The sequence below is a fragment of the Pleurodeles waltl genome, chromosome 5, assembly GCF_031143425.1.
Source record: "Pleurodeles waltl isolate 20211129_DDA chromosome 5, aPleWal1.hap1.20221129, whole genome shotgun sequence".
Classification (NCBI taxonomy): Eukaryota; Metazoa; Chordata; class Amphibia; order Caudata; family Salamandridae; genus Pleurodeles; species Pleurodeles waltl.
The window spans coordinates 1867256178-1867273220 of NC_090444.1; the positions used below are offsets into that span (position 1 = coordinate 1867256178).

The 17043-nt window shown below is 46.1% G+C and overlaps 1 protein-coding gene across 2 annotated transcripts in view; it reads left to right on the forward strand.

Moving 5' to 3' along the window:
• Window positions 1-17043, forward strand: part of LOC138296904 (cullin-9-like) — a 360394-nt gene that overhangs the window by 250465 nt on the left and 92886 nt on the right. For both annotated transcript variants that reach the window (XM_069236417.1, XM_069236416.1), the window contains exons 22-23: window positions 159-292; window positions 15643-15822. In XM_069236417.1, coding sequence (XP_069092518.1) covers window positions 159-292; window positions 15643-15822 — 314 coding nt within the window. The remainder of the gene's footprint in view (window positions 1-158; window positions 293-15642; window positions 15823-17043) is intronic.

A 17043-nucleotide genomic window follows, 5' to 3' on the forward strand; every position in this document is an offset into this window, starting at 1 on the left:
TGTTACTTATGCCTAGTTGTAGTTGTGGCCGTATCTCCTACATTCAATGCAAGGAAAGCATGCTGAAGAGACGACCCTCCTCTTGGTAGCAGCAGATGTTGTTCTTCAGTTGTTTTACAACTTTATTCCACTGTGTGTTCTAATTGTTCCTTGTGCAGGTTAAACAGCGCCCTCCGACATGAACAGATGTTTGCGGATCGCTTCCTTCCTGATGATGAAGCAGCGCAGGCATTGGGCAGGACTTGCTGGGAGGCCCTCATCAACCCTCTAGTGCAGAACATCACCACCCCAGGTACTCTGAAGCTTTCCTTATGCGACTTTACAAATATTTATTTAGAATAGTACAAGCCCTCATGACCCACCATCCCATGGAACCCCCTAGCAGCAGTAGTTTGTAGTAAATGTTTATAAGTCTCACATTACCAGAGAAGTGATAAACGAATGAGTGCCGTTGCCCAAAGCACTGCATAGGAGCCTGCGGCCGTTGCTTTTAAAAGTCATCGTGCCAGATACCAAGTCTGAATAGTCCTGAATCCACCTCTGGCCTCTTTAATCAACGAACAGACATTCCTTTCCCGTTTATCTCTCTTGAGGGTTTCTGCTTTCTAACTTGGGGACGATTTTTCTGTTTTTTCTTCCTCCTTTTTTCTAAGTTTATCTGTTTTCCCCAACTTTTTCTCTCAGGAAATATCTGATTAGAAAAAATAAGTGTCGATCACCAGAAATAAATACTAGTTGCCCCCACCAGTAACCAAAGGCTCAAATTAAGCACTAGTGAAGAGTACTGGCCTATGTCTCTTTGTAAAGTTGCTTGCATTCGGTGATGTCTGGGAGCATTTGTTCATCTTTATTGGAACTCAGTCAGACCTAGCATCTGTTAAACATAACTGGCCTGCTGCCAGGACCTGTGGCCAACCCCCCAGCAGGCTGCCGTTCACACACTGCGCAGACCTGTGGCCAAACCCCCAGCAGGCTGCCGTTCACACACTGCGCAGATCTGTGGCAAAACCCCCAGCAGGCTGCCGTTCACACACCGTGCACAACCTTTGGTGTGCGCAGCTTAGGGTTGGACTGTGGGCACTGGGGACCCCATCCCCTGTGCCAAAACTTAGATTTTAAGGGGAAGGGTGCGTGTAGCCCCTCCCTGGGGCCAGTTCCAATAAAAAAGGGAGAGCTGCCGTGTCCCCACTTCCCCCCCCCCCCAAGCCTAATTAGGCCACAGAGACCCCATCTCCTGAGGCTAAAATGTACATAAAAGGGGAGGGAGCATGTAGCCCTCCTCCCTGAGCCTTTTTGTGCCGCAGTGACCCCATTACCTGGGGCTGAGCAATTAAAGGGTGGGGAGCTTGCTGCCCCCTCCCTGAGCCTTATCAGGCCCCAAGGGCCCCATCACCTGGGACCAAATATAATTAAAAAAACTAGAGGGGTGAATGGACCCCTTCCTGAGCCTATTAAGCCCCTGGGACCCCATCCCCCTGGTCCATGTATTTTTTTTTTTTCTTTTATTTAAAGGGGAGGGTGGGCCCCTTCCTGAGCCCTCTCAGGCCTTTGGGACACTATATCCGGGCAGTCTATTGATAAAAGGAAAGGAGAGGCACGCAGGCCCCCTCCACTGGTTTATTTGAGCCCCAGGAACCCCATCCACCGGAGCCGGCCTTTTTTTTAAAAGGTAGAGGGGCCACTTGGCTTCCCTCACCAAGCCAATTTTGGGCCGGGCCAACATTCCCTGGGGTCTCTAATTTTTAAGGGTAAGCGCCCTGGTGCCCACATGACATATAGTTTAAAACTGTTTGTTCATAAAAGTAAATGGAAAGTCCTGTAGTCTGGACTTTCTTTACTGTAACCTGTGGGACAGTTAGTTTAACTTGAAAGGTGCACTTATTCTGAATGTTCTTTATGAAAATCATGCATTGTTTAACATATTAACTTGTGAATTGTGATAACCTGATTGCTTTGTAGTTACTTTTTAGTTTGCAGAGTGTTTTGTTTGTTTTTATGAACATACAGTTTAAACTACTTGTCCCAGAATGCCACATCATAGGTAGAACGGTCTTAGAAGTTCAAATTAGAAAGAGAAAATGCTCACTACTGAGACAAGGAGAGGTATGGTCTACACTTGTTTGGAGAGATATGGTAATGTTAATCATGTCTGTGAACCTTGATCCCTAAAGTGTGGCAATTTCATTCTCTTTGTATTGGATGGAGGAATGGATATCCTAGTGGCAGTGCCAGTAGGTAGTTATAGTTAGGACCTAGTTTCCATAGGAAAAGCGTTTTTTGTTTTGTTGATAACTTTAGTAGTACTGTTTGACGAATCTTGACAAAGGTTTCAGAACTAGTTTGCCACTCGAGCTGATGTCTGGAAAATTACAGGGTGATTCGTCAAGCGGGAACTGAGAAAAAAGAGGGGGAGATGGTCCTATAACACATTTTCTCCATGCAATTTCCTATAGGGATTTTAGACGGGACTACAGTCCGAACCGCTGGATCGAACTGCACCGAATGTGGCAAAAGGCTAGATCTTAGTGCAGAAATTTGGTGTAAATCTGTTCAGTAGTTTTGGAGTCTTTAAAGAAAAAATATTTATGTATATCTAGTGATGCAGATCCACGAATCAATGTGCCAACATCAATGCCGTGGTTGGAGGGGCGCAGCCTTAGAGAATAGTTGTATCCACCATTATGTCAATTAGGACATGGTTCGGGGAATAAACATGAAATAAGGTAGAAGGGGTCAGGATAGAGGTATTCTGGCTCCATGGGACTGAAGGAAGGGTCTCCGAGGGATCCCTCATGGGCAAGAAATGGATCCTCCACGGGACTCAGCTTGTCTCCATGTGAATCTGTGATGGACCCGTGGCTCCAGAGCCCAATTTAACAAAAAAAATACTTATTCACAAACCCACTTACACACTCACCTACTCAGACCCACAAAACTGCTACCAAATTGAGTCACAAACCCACATAGCCACACTTACACACACACACTTACACACAACCACTCATACAGCCACTCACACACTGACTCACAGACCCACAAACCACTCGCACACCCACTCATACACCCACTTAGTCCCCTGAGATACCAACAAAATCACTACCACACCCAGTCATAGTCCCACACAGCCAGTCATACACCCACTATCACAGCCATTTAGACACACACCCATTCACAGACCCACACAGCCACTAATTCACCCACTCACACACCTATTCGCACCCACTTAGAGACCCACAAAACCACTACCACACCAGTCACAGACCCATACAGCTACTCACACGTCCACTTACACAGCCACTCGTACACCCACCCACCCACCCTCGCACACCGCCTCCACTCACACACCCCCTCCACTCACACACCCCCTCCACTCACACACCCACTCACACACCCACTCACACACCCACTCACACACCCACTCACACACCCACTCACACACCCACTCACACACCCACTCACACACCCACTCACCCACCCACAAAACCACTCATCCAACCACTTACAGACCCACACAGTCACTAGCACACATACTCACACTGGCAATCATATACCCACTGATACTCACTCAACCACACACACACACCCAGTTACCCACCCATACAGCCACTTGCACACCCACTCACAGACCCACAGCGTGGAGTTGGCTGCATGTACGGGGTTGGCTGCAGGCCAGGCCTTGTGGCCAACTCCCCCCTCCACATGGCCCAAAGCCATTGGATTAGCATATGGTAATTAAATATCACTTTACATTTTTTTTAAAACCCTAGAAATTCACTGAATAACCAAAGATTACAGAGAATGGGGTCTCCCGGGCCAAATACGGACCGAGGAAAGTGGGGATGGAGGGGGAGCACCTACCCCCTTCTGCTGAAAAAAAAAAAAAAAAAAAAAAAGTAGCAGGTCCTTGGAGATGCGTTCTCTACGGCTGAGGCCCTGTGGGATATTCCCACTGCGCACGGCAGAAGGTTGTGTGCGACGGTGGGGGGGTTTGGCTGCACATAGGGGGTTGGCTGCATGCCCTGTGGCCAACGCCCCGGCCTTGTGCAACGGTGATTGGATTTACATATGGTAATTAAATATTACTTTACGTTAAAATAAAAAAATTGAAATTCACTAAAACAAAAAAGGTTACAGGAATGTTGTAGTTGGGTTCAGATTTTACACATACAAAAACATAGAAATTCAGCAGTTATAGTTATCTCAGGTAATTATAACTTGTGCCCTAAGGTAACTATAACTCGCACCCTCACCATGCACTGCTAATTACCCCATATATTACATCCATCATGACGTCTTCTATGACATCATTGATAATATCACTGTAATACAATTATTGATGAGAAAACTGTGCATGGCGGGGGTCAGTCAATCAATCAGGTGCTTGTTAAGCACAACTGCTCACCCACAAGGGTCTCAAGGTGCTGGAGGTGGGGGGGAGGGACACAGCGTCCATCAGCGAGGTGGATCTTCGAAAAGCCATGTCTTCAGCTCCTTCGTGAAGTTCAGGAGGGGGATAGTTAGTCTGAGGTGGAGTGGAAGGGCATTCCAAGCTGTGGCTGCGAGGTGGGAGAAAGATCGACCCCTGTTCTTGTTTTCCTGATGTGGGATACTTCTGCGAGAGAGAGCTGGGCTGAGCGTAGGTTCCTGTGGGGGACGTGGAAGCTGAGTCACCTGTTCAGGTAGGCTGGACCGGTGTAGAGCTTTGTGTGCGTGGGTGAGGATCTTGAAGGTGATTCTTTTCTCTATGAGAAGCCAGTGTAGTGTGTGCAGGTGTTTTCAGAGATGTGGCAGTGTCGAGGCAGGTCAAGGACCAGTCTGGCGGTGGCGTTCTGTATGTTCTGTAGTTTGCAGATGAGTTTAATGTTGAGCCCGGCGTAGAGCGCGTTGCCGTAGTCCAGTCTGCTGGTTATGATGGAGAGTGTGACGGTCTTTCTGTGTCCCGAGGGGGGATCCACTTGAAGGTCTTGCGTAGTCGGCCAAGGGTGCGGAAGCAGGTGGATGTGACTGAGTTGATTTGGCGGTCCATGTTGAATTTGGAGTCCAGGATCAATCAGAGGTTGCGGGCCTGGTTTGTGTGGGTGGGTGGGCACCGAGGGTGGGTGGCCACCAGGAGTCGTTCCACGTGTCGGGTTGAGGGCCTATGATGAGTACTTCTGTCTTGTTTGCGTTAAGTTGAAGGCAACTGCTTCTCATCCAGTTGGCGACTGCTCCCATGCCTTTGCAGAAGTTGTGTCTGGCTGTGTTGGTTTCGTTGGATAGGGAGAGGATGAGTTGGGTGTCATCAGCATAGGAGATGATGTTGAGTCTGTAGCTTCTAACGATGGCGGCCAGCAGGGCCATGTAAACGTTAAACAGCGTAGGGCTGAGGGAGGATCCTTGGGAAACTCCGCAGGTGGTAGGAGTGCGGTCTGAGAGGAAGGGGGAAAGTCTCACTCATTGAGTTCTGCCTGGGAGGAAGGATTGGATCAAGTCTCTGATGCCGGCCTCGTGAAGTCTGCATATCAGGGTGTGGTGGGAGACTGTGTTGAAGGCTTCCGAGAGGTCTAGTAGGATGAGTGCCGCCATCTCTACCTTGTCCAGCAGGGAGCGGATGTCGTCTGTTGCTGCCAGGAGGGCTGTTTTGGGCTGTTTTGGTGCTATGGTTTTTTCTGAATCTGGATTGGGAGGCGTCGAGGATGTTGTGGTCTTCGACAAAAGTGGCGAGTTGGCTGTTGATGGCTTTCTCTATGACTTTTGCTGGGAATGGGAGCAGGGAGATGTGCCTGAAGTTCTTGAGGTCGGTGGGGTCTGCCGAGGGTTTCTTGAGGAAGTGGTTGATCTTGGCGTGTTTTCCAGTCGTCGGGGAAGGAGGCGTCATCTAGGGAGCGGTTCATGGTGAGGCGGAGCTTGGCGGCGATGGGGTCAGCGGCTCTGTTGAAGATGTGGTGGGGGCAAGGGTCCGTGGGGGCCTAACTGTCTTCAGTGTGTCTTTAGTGGTGAGGGGGGTCCAGCTGGTGATTGTTGGTTTATTGTTGTCTGGTTCTGGTGGAGGGGTTTCTGCGTGTAGGTTGTCCTTGTTGAAGCTGTCATAGATGGTCTTGGTTTTGTGGTGGAATTAGGTGTTTAATCTGTTGCAGAGGTCCTGTGAGGGTGGGATGTCTGTTGTTTCACTGTTGGGTTGGGCAAACTCCTTGATGATGGTGAAGAGTTCTTGCTGTTGTGTGCGTGTGAGGAGATTCTATCTGGTATTGCTTTCTTTTTGGTGTTTCTGATGAGTTGGTGGTTGCGGTGTTGGCTGCTCTGAAGTTGCTTTGGGCTTCTGTGGATTTGGTGTTTCTCCAGGGGGTGCAAGTTATAGTTACCTCTGCGGATTGTGCTTTTTATGAGTTGATGCAAATCCTTTTAGTAGTTTTTGAGAAATTAAGGTGATATTTGAACATCTTGACAGTTGAGTTTAAGGGACTCTCACGATGGTCCTTCTAACCCAGTTTAAAAAAATCAGAGCGCTGTGATTGGCCCAATTTGGGCCAATTCACTACAGCAGGAGTCAGACTCTCGCTCGAGCGAGCATTCTTATTGGCTCCCAGTAACATCAGAAAAATGTTCCTAGCAGCCATTACAGGGCTCGGGGACTTAGTTCACTGTCCCGAAGTAAGTAAAAAAAAAAAGAAATTATATAAGGGGGCATGTATGGATATCCTGCTTCCCTAGGCCCCATGAGGGGGTGGGGGGGCGAGAGGGACCCTCAGGCCAAAATGAAGCACCCCATAAGTCCCTGCAAGGGGCACACATTTGCATATTACTTTCCTTTTGGTGCCCAATGAGTAGGCAGCGGAATCACCAATGTGCCTGAAAGTATTTGTGATGCTGCAGGAGGTTCAGCAGTCTCCCCTAGAAAGTTTTTCTAATCTAAAAGGTTTCCCTCTGTCTCCTAGGACCTTATAAGTATCAGGAGAGGGTATTCATCATTTCAAAGCTCTCCTTGAGTCTGTGCTTTTGCTCAGGAGGGCAGCGTCCTCTACTGGTTGGTTTTGAAGCTGCAGAAGCAGCTTAGTAAATGTAAACATAAGATGCTGGGACACGTTTTTAATTTCAGCGGTTTCTTGATAATTTTGGTGGTTGACAGGAAAGGTTTTACAGTGCAGTGCCTACTGCTGGACGTTGGTACTACCCTTATTGATTTCACTCGTAGGTTATCACATTTATTGCATATTGATACTGTCCCTATTGATTTCACCGGTAGGTTATCACATTTATTGCATGTTGATACTGTCCCTATTGATTTCACTGGTAGGCGATCACATTTATTGCATGTTGATACTGTCCCTATTGATTTCACTGGTAGGCGATCACATTTATTGCATGTTGATACTGTCCCTATTGATTTCACCGGTAGGTTATCACATTTATTGCATATTGATACTGTCCCTATTGATTTCACCGGTAGGTTATCACATTTATTGCATATTGATACTGTCCCTATTGATTTCACCGGTAGGTTATCACATTTATTGCATATTGATACTGTCCCTATTGATTTCACTGGTAGGTTATCCCTATTGATTTCACCGGTAGGTTATCACATTTATTGCATATTGATACTGTCCCTATTGATTTCACCGGTAGGTTATCACATTTATTGCATATTGATACTGTCCCTATTGATTTCACCGGTAGGTTATCACATTTATTGCATATTGATACTGTCCCTATTGATTTCACCGGTAGGTTATCACATTTATTGCATATTGATACTATCCCTATTGATTTCACTGGTAGGCTATCACATTTATTGCATGTTGATACTGTCCCTATTGATTTCACTGGTAGGCGATCACATTTATTGCATGTTGATACTGTCCCTATTGATTTCATTGGTAGGCTATCACATTTATTGCTTATTGATACTGTCCCTATTGATTTCACTGGTAGGATATCACATTTATTGCATGTTGATACTGTCCCTATTGATTTCATTGGTATGGCAGTGGTGAAATAGAACATGTTTTGATTTTACTGATGTGGTTACACCCTGATAAAGCCAGTAGGTATATTGTGATGTTGCATATTGTGTTTGTGGGAGTATTGTGATTTCCAGGTTTAGGACCCTCTTGGTGTAGCACAATGTGAGGGTGTCACCTAAGATCTTTCTCTGATCTGTAGTGCTTGTATTTCTCATTTAATGTTTTGTTTTTAGCAGTGTGTGTGTGTGTGTGTATGTGTGTGTGTAATATAGGAAAAAACACTGATGGGACAATGATTTATTGAGTGTTGTGTTTGTGTGCCAGGGAAAGGGTCTACTAGCCCACATCACCTCCCCGGGTAGGCCTTGGACTGCTCTGTGTGTTGTCCTGAGGGAGTAAAGTACTATAAAGGGGTACTTTTTACACATCGAAAAATACAAGGGCAGACTTGCTAGTTGTGAAGGACTCATCCTTTGCGACTAGTAACCCAATTTCATTCCGTGTATTATGGTCTTATATTGCAATCTCAGGTTTTGGTGACATTTACAAACAACTTGGCCTCCATCCTCATGGTTCATGATGTCACCAGAACCATTAATGGCAATATTAGACCATATTACAGAGAGACATATTATGTATCTCCATACATAAGGGAGCTAATCGTTTTTAGTAATTTTAATGGTCTAAAAATAGATAATTTCTGCAAAACAGCATCCCCTTTTCACAACTTTTTACTCCGCCTACCCATCTTCTCATTTGCTTAAAAGGTCCCTGATTTTGACATATTTACATTATGGTAGGCAAATTTATGTTGGGTGTAGTGGGGATAGGTCACTTAAACACTAGATACTTTTGGCAATGTTTGGCTGAAGGCGGAGCAAGTAGAGTTTTACACATTCATAGAGGTGGGGGGAACGGCCTGTCCACAGGGCAAGCCCACCACCCATCCTCTATTTTATGCAGGGTCGGGTGTGACACCAGGCCTTACAGACATATGTCAAAGGTCTCTGCATAGTAGGGGGTTCACCGCTTTTGAAAGGGTGGGTGCAGACTCTGGACACTGCGTCAAACTCTCCTACATGTGGCTGAAAATCCTGTGCAGTGGAGGTTTGATGCTGGCAGAGGGTTGGGTGCAAAGCTTTGTAGAGCGCAGGCGCGGAGTCCGAGACCTGATGTGGATTGAATACAGGGTCTGGTTACAGGTTACGACAGATGTCATGGGTGTGATCTATGACTGACATCCTTTTGAGGTGAGGGTTGAAGATGTGGAGTACAGCCTAGTGACTGGGGCGCCAGGTTTGAGTTTGAGTTGGTGTCAGCTCAACATCCTGTAATTCAGGGCTTATTGTTTAATTTCCCCGTGCTTAAAAACATTCCAAAATTTGGCCTTGTGTAATGTAATCTGGTGCTTGTGTAACACACACTAATCGTCCTTTGAGTGAGGCCTTTGTTTTGGGGCCAGTTTAATTGTAACCCCCCCCCCCCCCCCCCATGCACACTTGAAGTGCTGTTTTCATTTGCAGTTGGCATACATTTGACCATTGCTCTTTGCGCTGTGCATCGAAGCGAGGATTGCATGCATCTTTGGTCTGGCCACCTTAGTGACCCACTAGCAGGCATTGTGAGAAAACTCATATTGCATTCAGCCTCAGAGCTCGCAACACCCACCCACAATCTGAACTCACTGAGACTCCTGGAAGCGACACAGTTCACGATATATACTATAAAATAATCATATGTTGCATGAAATGAAAACTAAAGAAACCCAATGTTGTGAAAAAGCAGATATTATTAGAGAAAGCAGGTTGAAGTAATGCACAAAAAATGTAAAGAGGGTCTGCTTTGCTGACATGGATTACATTAGAGTTTTCATAGTCGGTGATAAATCAATCAATGCTTTTATCTTTAAAGATAAGAATATGAATATAGGGATCTTTTTCAAAGTCAATTTTTCACCACTTAGTTTGTGGTGGGGGATAGGTATAAAGGAGCTGCATAGCCTCATAAGGTTGCCGGGGTCAGCGATGGGATGATATCCGGACAGTGCTAATGATGGATCAGGGTGAGACAGGGGGAGTCATGACCGTGTTAGCAGAGTTGAAGGATTGTTAGTGTTGTCATGTTGGGGTGAATGTGTTGCCGAAAGTTTTTGGAAAATTTTCTGCTCAAAAAGCTTTTCCTTTATTCAGACCCAAAACAACCCCTTCTTGAGTCTAGTTTTTGATGAAACAGGAAGGCAACAAACTAGGTCCCACTTATAACTTTTAGTGGCACATTATGAGGCCACAGTGAAAGACTTTGGAGGGGAGGGCAAGGAAGGAAAGTAAATAGCTTTCTGTTTTCGAGCCTTTTCAGTACATTTTAACTCGAGGTGTGAGCCTCTCATCTGACTACAGCGACTTGCGAACCTGTCAGACAGGACAGTTTTCTTTCTAATCTTTTTACATTTTTCACACTGTCACTTAATATTTGAGTACACATGTTTTGCGTGAAACCTGCATATCTGATAGAGACATGTAGTTGCAGTTTCCTTACCTTAGAATTTCCCCCAGGCGGCAGTCTGGATCCAGAGAGTTTGTCAGCCAGCACCCCTGCTTACTATTAGGTGTCGACGATCGACTCCACGTCAGTCATCAGCACTGGGTATGATGTTGCGGGTCCTATATAGGCACCTCCCCGGCACGCTGACATCAGTTCTTTTCTTTCTCCACCAGCCAGCACTGATCTGAAGAGAGCTACCCCTCAGTGATTTTTTGACTGGCCTGTTTGACTTTTTGTCAAAGCTTTTGCGAGTTTCAGTCCTGGTGTGTCGAGGGATGTCTTCCAGGAAGACTGGTTTCAAGCCCTGCAGGTCCTGTCATCGGGTGATGTCTGTGACAGGTCCGCACCTCCACCAGAAATCGTCGGGCCATGCATCCGAAGGCTTTGAGGGAAACGATCTGTAAAGGAGATGGTGACCCAGCGGTCGACTCTGCAAGAGTCCTGGTCTCGGTCAAGAGGAACCTCTCTGGATCGGTTGCGGAGTCCTCCCTCAGCATTTCACTCCAAGTCCTCAGGAGGATCGGGTAACTCGAAGCATAAGAAAAAGTAAATAAATAAAAAATTCTTTGACTTCCCGTTGTCTGTAGCAGCAAAGTTCACGATCCGATGTGGCCTGGACACGACCGACTCACTGGGCAGAGCTGTTGCATCAACAGTGGTCCTGGGGTGCCACACCTGGTTGAGGACATCTGGCTTTTTGGGGGATGTCTAATCCAATCTTATAGACATTTTCCTTTGATGTCACCCATCTCTTCTGAGAAAAAGCAGACTGGGCGCTCGAGTGCTTCAAGGATTCTTGTGCTGCGGCCAGGTGGTTGGGCCTTGCAGCAGCTCGTCACTGCCTCAGCCTGCTTTTCACCCCTGTCCTGCCTATGGAAGGGATGCCCCACTACGGCCGTTCTCGTCCAGCCACTGTGCTGTGCAGGCTGCCCAGCCTTTGCATGGCTAAGGAAGTGGGATCCACTGACCTCGTAGATCAGGGAGCCAGCGATCTGGCCAGTCCACATCCCAATATGGCCCACCAGCATAAACCCACCCCATCTCCAAACTTTGTTAGTCTGCCTCTCCCCCACCAGCGACCAGTCCGAGGTAGTAGGGTTCGCCATCACTTGCTCCGCTGGCAGTCCATCGCTTCAGATAGGTGAATTTTGCAGATGGTCCGAAGGGACTACTCCCTCCCCTTCAAGACTACCCCTGTACCCATGCCAACATGCTATGATCGGATAATGGAGGGTCACTTGGCACTACTCCGGGAGGTAGTTATGTCGCTGTTGGGTAAGGAAGCCATAGTTAGGGTTCCTGTGACAGAATTAGGTTGCGGTTTCTATTCCCGCTACTTTCTGGTACCTCCACCTCCGCCTTATCCTAGACCTCAATCTCTTCATCAAGAAGAAGTTCAAAATGCTCACTCTAACTCAGTTTATATCTGCCCTCAACCCAGAAGACAGGACGGTAGAGTTGGACTTGCAGGAGGCTTATTTCGATAGTTCCATCCTGCCTGCCCGCAGGCGTTACTTGTGGTTCATGGGAGGCCACAAGCACTTTAATTTCAAGGTGCTCCCCTTTGACCTTACTAGCGTCCCTCAGGTGTTCAGCAAGGTGATGGCGGTGGTCGCAGCTCATCTGCACAGATCGGGGGTTTCAGTCTTCCCCTATCTCGACAACTCCTCCCAGGCTGTCGTCTCCCACCTCCAGGCTATGGCGAACTGCCTGCATTCGCTGGGGTTCGCTATCAACATGCCAGAGTCACACCTGACTTCCTCTCAGACGCTCCCTTTCACTGGAGCTCTTCTGGACACAGTGCATTTTCAGGCTTATCCTCCCAAGCGGCGAGTCCAAGATACTCAGGCTATGATACCAATGTTTCAGCCTCTACCCTGGATTTCAGAGAGTATGATTCCGAAGCTGCTGGGCCTCTTGAATCCTGCTGGTGAGTATTGCAAGATGGCATATGCAGACTCTGCAGTGCGACCGGACGTTCCAGTGGGCGCAGCTTCAGCAAAATCTCTCCAACAGGGTCCATATCTTGGAGCAAACTGCATGAGATCCGCAGTGGTGTCTAATGAGCCCCGATTGGGTCTGAGGCAGATCTGACAGTAGTGACAGATGCATCACTGCAGGGATAGTGCGACCATCTGGAAGAGGGGGGGGGGGTGGGGATCAGAGGCATCTGGTCTCTGATGGAGTCCGGACTCCACATCAGCCTTTTGGTGCTCTGTGAGATCAAACTAGCATTAAAAACATTTCTTCTGTCTCTCAAGGCAAAGGTAGTGCAGGTGTTCACAGACAGTACCACCATCATGTGGTACTACAACAAGCGGGGTGGGGTCATGGACCCTTTGTGAGGAGGCTCTGCACCTCTGGATGTGGCTGGAACAACAGGGCATTTTGCTGGTGGTTCAACATCTGGTGGGCTCTCTGTACGCCAGAGTGGACAAACTCAGCTGACGATGCTTACTCGATCACAAATGGCATCTCCATCGAAAGGCGGCGCAAGGTCTCTTTAAGCAGTGGGGAGAGCCTTGGTTAGATCTGTTTGCCTTTACAGAGAACATGCAATGTCAGCAGTATTGAGTGTTGGAGTTTCCAACACGGCACTCGCTCGGCTACGCCTTGAGTCTCGAGTGGAACTTAGGCCTCCTTTAGGCCTTTCCGCCCATGCCACTTCTGCCCAGGGTGCTCAAGAAGATCAAGAACGACCAGTCCCAAGTAATCCAGGTGGCTCCAGACTGGGCACGAAGAGTCTGGTATCCCTAGCTACTGAGCAGGCCTTCGATCCTCGGATCAGAGTGCCCCTTCAGGAGGATCTTCTGTCGCAGCAGCAGGGGAGGGTTCTCCATTCGAACCTGTCCAGTCTACACCTTTTTGTGTGGAGATTGAGCGGCGACAGTTGACAGCTTTTGAGGTTCCACCTGCAGTCTGTAACGTAATCTTGACCGCCAGGTGTCCCTCCAACAACACTGTGTATGCCTGTCGTTGGAAGACATTTGTGGCATGGTGCATAGACAAGTCTGTTGACCCCCTTTCTTTGTGTTTTCTGAAGGCTATTTTTCCATAATGTGAGAGTTGCATCTTTGGGCTGATTTTGGTTTTGGGTTGATGCTGGTCTGCTTAGGGCTGAATTTGGACATTTTTTTTAACAGCTTTGGGCTTGACACTGGCCTCAAAATCTGGTATTGAACTAGTATGTTTCTGTTTAAATTTTATGACATGTATGAGAAATACATTTGAGAACTCATAAAAAAAAAAGTCCTCAGTTGACCATGCTATAGCAGTGACCATAATTTCTATGACAGAACAAACACCCATCATTTTGTTAATTTCTAGAGAAAATGCTTTGTTTTACACATTTCACTCCGTCTAGTTGGCTTCAGGCGTGTGCCACACTTATGTCATAAATGCAACTATAAGCGCTCTAGTTGTTTTTCGAGCAGCGTGGCAAACAGCAGTACCTAACAGACTGCCGCTGGCGTTGACCGTACATGTTTCTCTGTGTGTCAGAATGTTGTACTGACGTGTATGAGAAATACATTTGATAACTCCCAGAAAAAGTGTCCCAAGAACACTGGGGAATCCACTGACAGGTGGCTGCTGCTATTAGAAGTATGTGTTATATTCAGAGTTAATTCTCACATAGCTGAGGACGCTAATGGGAATTTATAGATAACGTGCTGTCATTTTAGCGTTTGGAACACCTTCTATAACCTCGATGTAAGCATCAAACCTGGCAGGGGATTAGCGTTTTTCACTGGGTAAAATCATTTTAGAACACACAATTGATAGAATATGTACGGTAGTACCAAATAATGATCTTTATTGTGACTAAACTCCCTTATCGCCCTTTATATGTGCTTCTTTTTCTGAACCTCAAAACCTGCCAGGAGGCTTTTCTCATTTTTCAGCTCAGCATGGTCTGCATTAGTTAATCCTATGCTTAAAGGTTTTGCATAACTTGCAAAGGACTTTGTCACTTTTCCAGCTTGGTGTAGATGGCACAATGCTAATCCTATGTTTAAAAATTGTGCTAGAAAAACCTACTTTTGAGGTGCGCAGTTTTAGACTGTTAGTGGTGTTGTAAAGTGTTCCATATAAAGGAGCTGCTGTCCAAATAAAACCCCAAAACTACCCAGAGTTCCCTACTGCCTTTATTTGCATAATTTATGCAGCACTCTAAGCGTTAACGGATTTTGCTTTGAGATGTATATAATCACACTTACCTCATAAAATATACAATTAACGTATTGTTATGGTTACAAATTAGAACCCCATAAAACACTAATTTTGACAAGTTACAGTTAACTCCATAATCTAGACCTTGCACATCAGTCGTGTGAAACACACGTCACACCTAAACGCAGCGCTCATGACCCTTTTTTGATCATTTTAATGTATGTTCCATGAATAGCTTTAAAAGTGTTAAAACATCAAATGTATTTTCATTGGAAACCCTTATTATTAATACCCATATACACACACTTACACACTCCCTGTTAGACTTGTAACAAGGAGTGCTCTCGTAGCTAGTCGAGGCCAGTCCCTGAAACCGTACTTGATATGGCTCCGGTTTCAGCGCCGGGCGCCGCTTACTGAGGTTCTTCATATGTCTTGCTCCTCTGTCGGACTCCTGAAGTGTCTGACAGCACTGTCATTACAGTAGCTCTCAAGCATGTGGCAGAAAATGTTTCTAAATTATTTTACTTCTCCTCCAACAAAATCAAAATGCATGTTGGTGATGCAGGTGTGTGCCTTGTTATAGTTGCCAGACCTTCCTTTCAGATTGAGTTTATTAGTCTGTCGTCTTCGGTGTTGCAGCTCTGTAGTCAGTCTGTCAGCGCGCTTGTGAACATCATGGAAGTACAGAAGAGAAATGTTCCTCTCAGTCCTTGCTGTCAGCAGTGTGTTCTTGTGGCTTCAACTAAGAATCTTTTCAGCTTAGGACCTCTAACCGCTACAGATGACTGACAATATACCAGGTGTACCAGTTCTTTTGTGTTTGTTATTTGGATACGTTATTATATTCTGATTATTTTCTTTATAAGAACTTACACAAATCATTTCTTTTTTTAAAGTGTGTCCCCTGAGGGATGGGAGTGACTGTGCATGTGTCTCACCCGTATCTACCATTAGTGTCTTACTGTTTGCGCTCCCTCTTTTACAGATGCCAGTGGCATAAGTCCGCTGTCTTGGCTCCTTAATGATTACCTGGAGAACTCTGAGAAGTGCCGACAGGCCAAGTGCAGAGCCACCAAATTCAACTCTCGAGTGCGCCGGCTGAGTCATCTGCTGGTCCACGTGGATATCAGCAACCTGGAGGAGTCGAGGCCGCCTACCAAAGCAGGTCATTTTCATTATACGAATCCATATATAGAAGCAAATGGCAAACTGAAGGCTGATGAAGTGTCATTCAGAATAGCAACAGGAAATGTATATTTTAATATGGTTTAGATCCACATGCTCCATGTATTCTGGTCATTGAGTGCTCGGGTCCAAGATTATTATTGTAATTTGTTTTTTAAGAGCCTGCTGGCATAGGTGGAAATTAACTTGGTGGTGTCTAGACGACTCCTAAAACATATCTACAAAGAATTCCACTTTGCCTCATGCTCTCTTGAAAATGTTTCTTTCTGCCATTAGGTTCACTCTTGGTACTCAATTCTGAGGTCACAGAAAAGCTTGAATAATTTGTTTTTGTGTTGGGAAATACCAAGTGTTACATTGACTGTTGTGTTCCTGAAACTAAAGTGATTCTGTGCCATGAAATACTTGATTGGGGTTTGAACTTGGGACTGTAACTTCCTTTGGGTAAACAAGAACAAAGTTTGTAATTGCTGCCTACCACTTTCTACCAAGGAATCACCACGAGGACAAGTGCTATATTTGGTAGTAAGTTCTGGGCCAGATACCTTTAGACCTGTCATCTGAGTGGAGAACTGGCTCAGAGTGCAGAAGCTGCTAAGCCATTAATGCTTTCAAAAGTGCGTGTGGCATGAGGCTTCGATAGTGATGTTCTTGGGATACCAGAGTCCCAGAGGATATGTCAAAGACAGAGGGTTGCTTCTACGAGAACTGCTCAGAACAGCTCTAATTTGTACGGTTGAGCTTCCATTAGCCTCCGTTATCAGCCACCATTTAAAGAGCACACGCAATCATAAACTCTTGTTGTCGGTTAGATTCTTATCCTAATAAAACATAGGAGTTTTAACTCAAATACCAAACCTCAGGATTGGAAGCCAAGAGATATTCACTCTGACACCAGCCATTTGTATTAAAAGGTCCAAGTTGTAAAATTAAAAAATTGTCAGCATGTCTAGTTCCAAGAAACTAAACAGGTGTTGCACTGTGCTGACAGAGCGCGTTATCCATCACACGCGAAGAGATGTTGCATTAACACATAATCCGGAAACTGGAACCAAGCCAGAGCACTATTCTTCAGAACAGACACTGGCATTGGTGCTAAAAGCTTGATTTGTGTGGATGCCCTGAGTTTCTAGATATCACCAACTTTCTGAAAGGTAGATTGACATTGAATTTTCCATAAAATGTCCCCGTCCCTATGGGG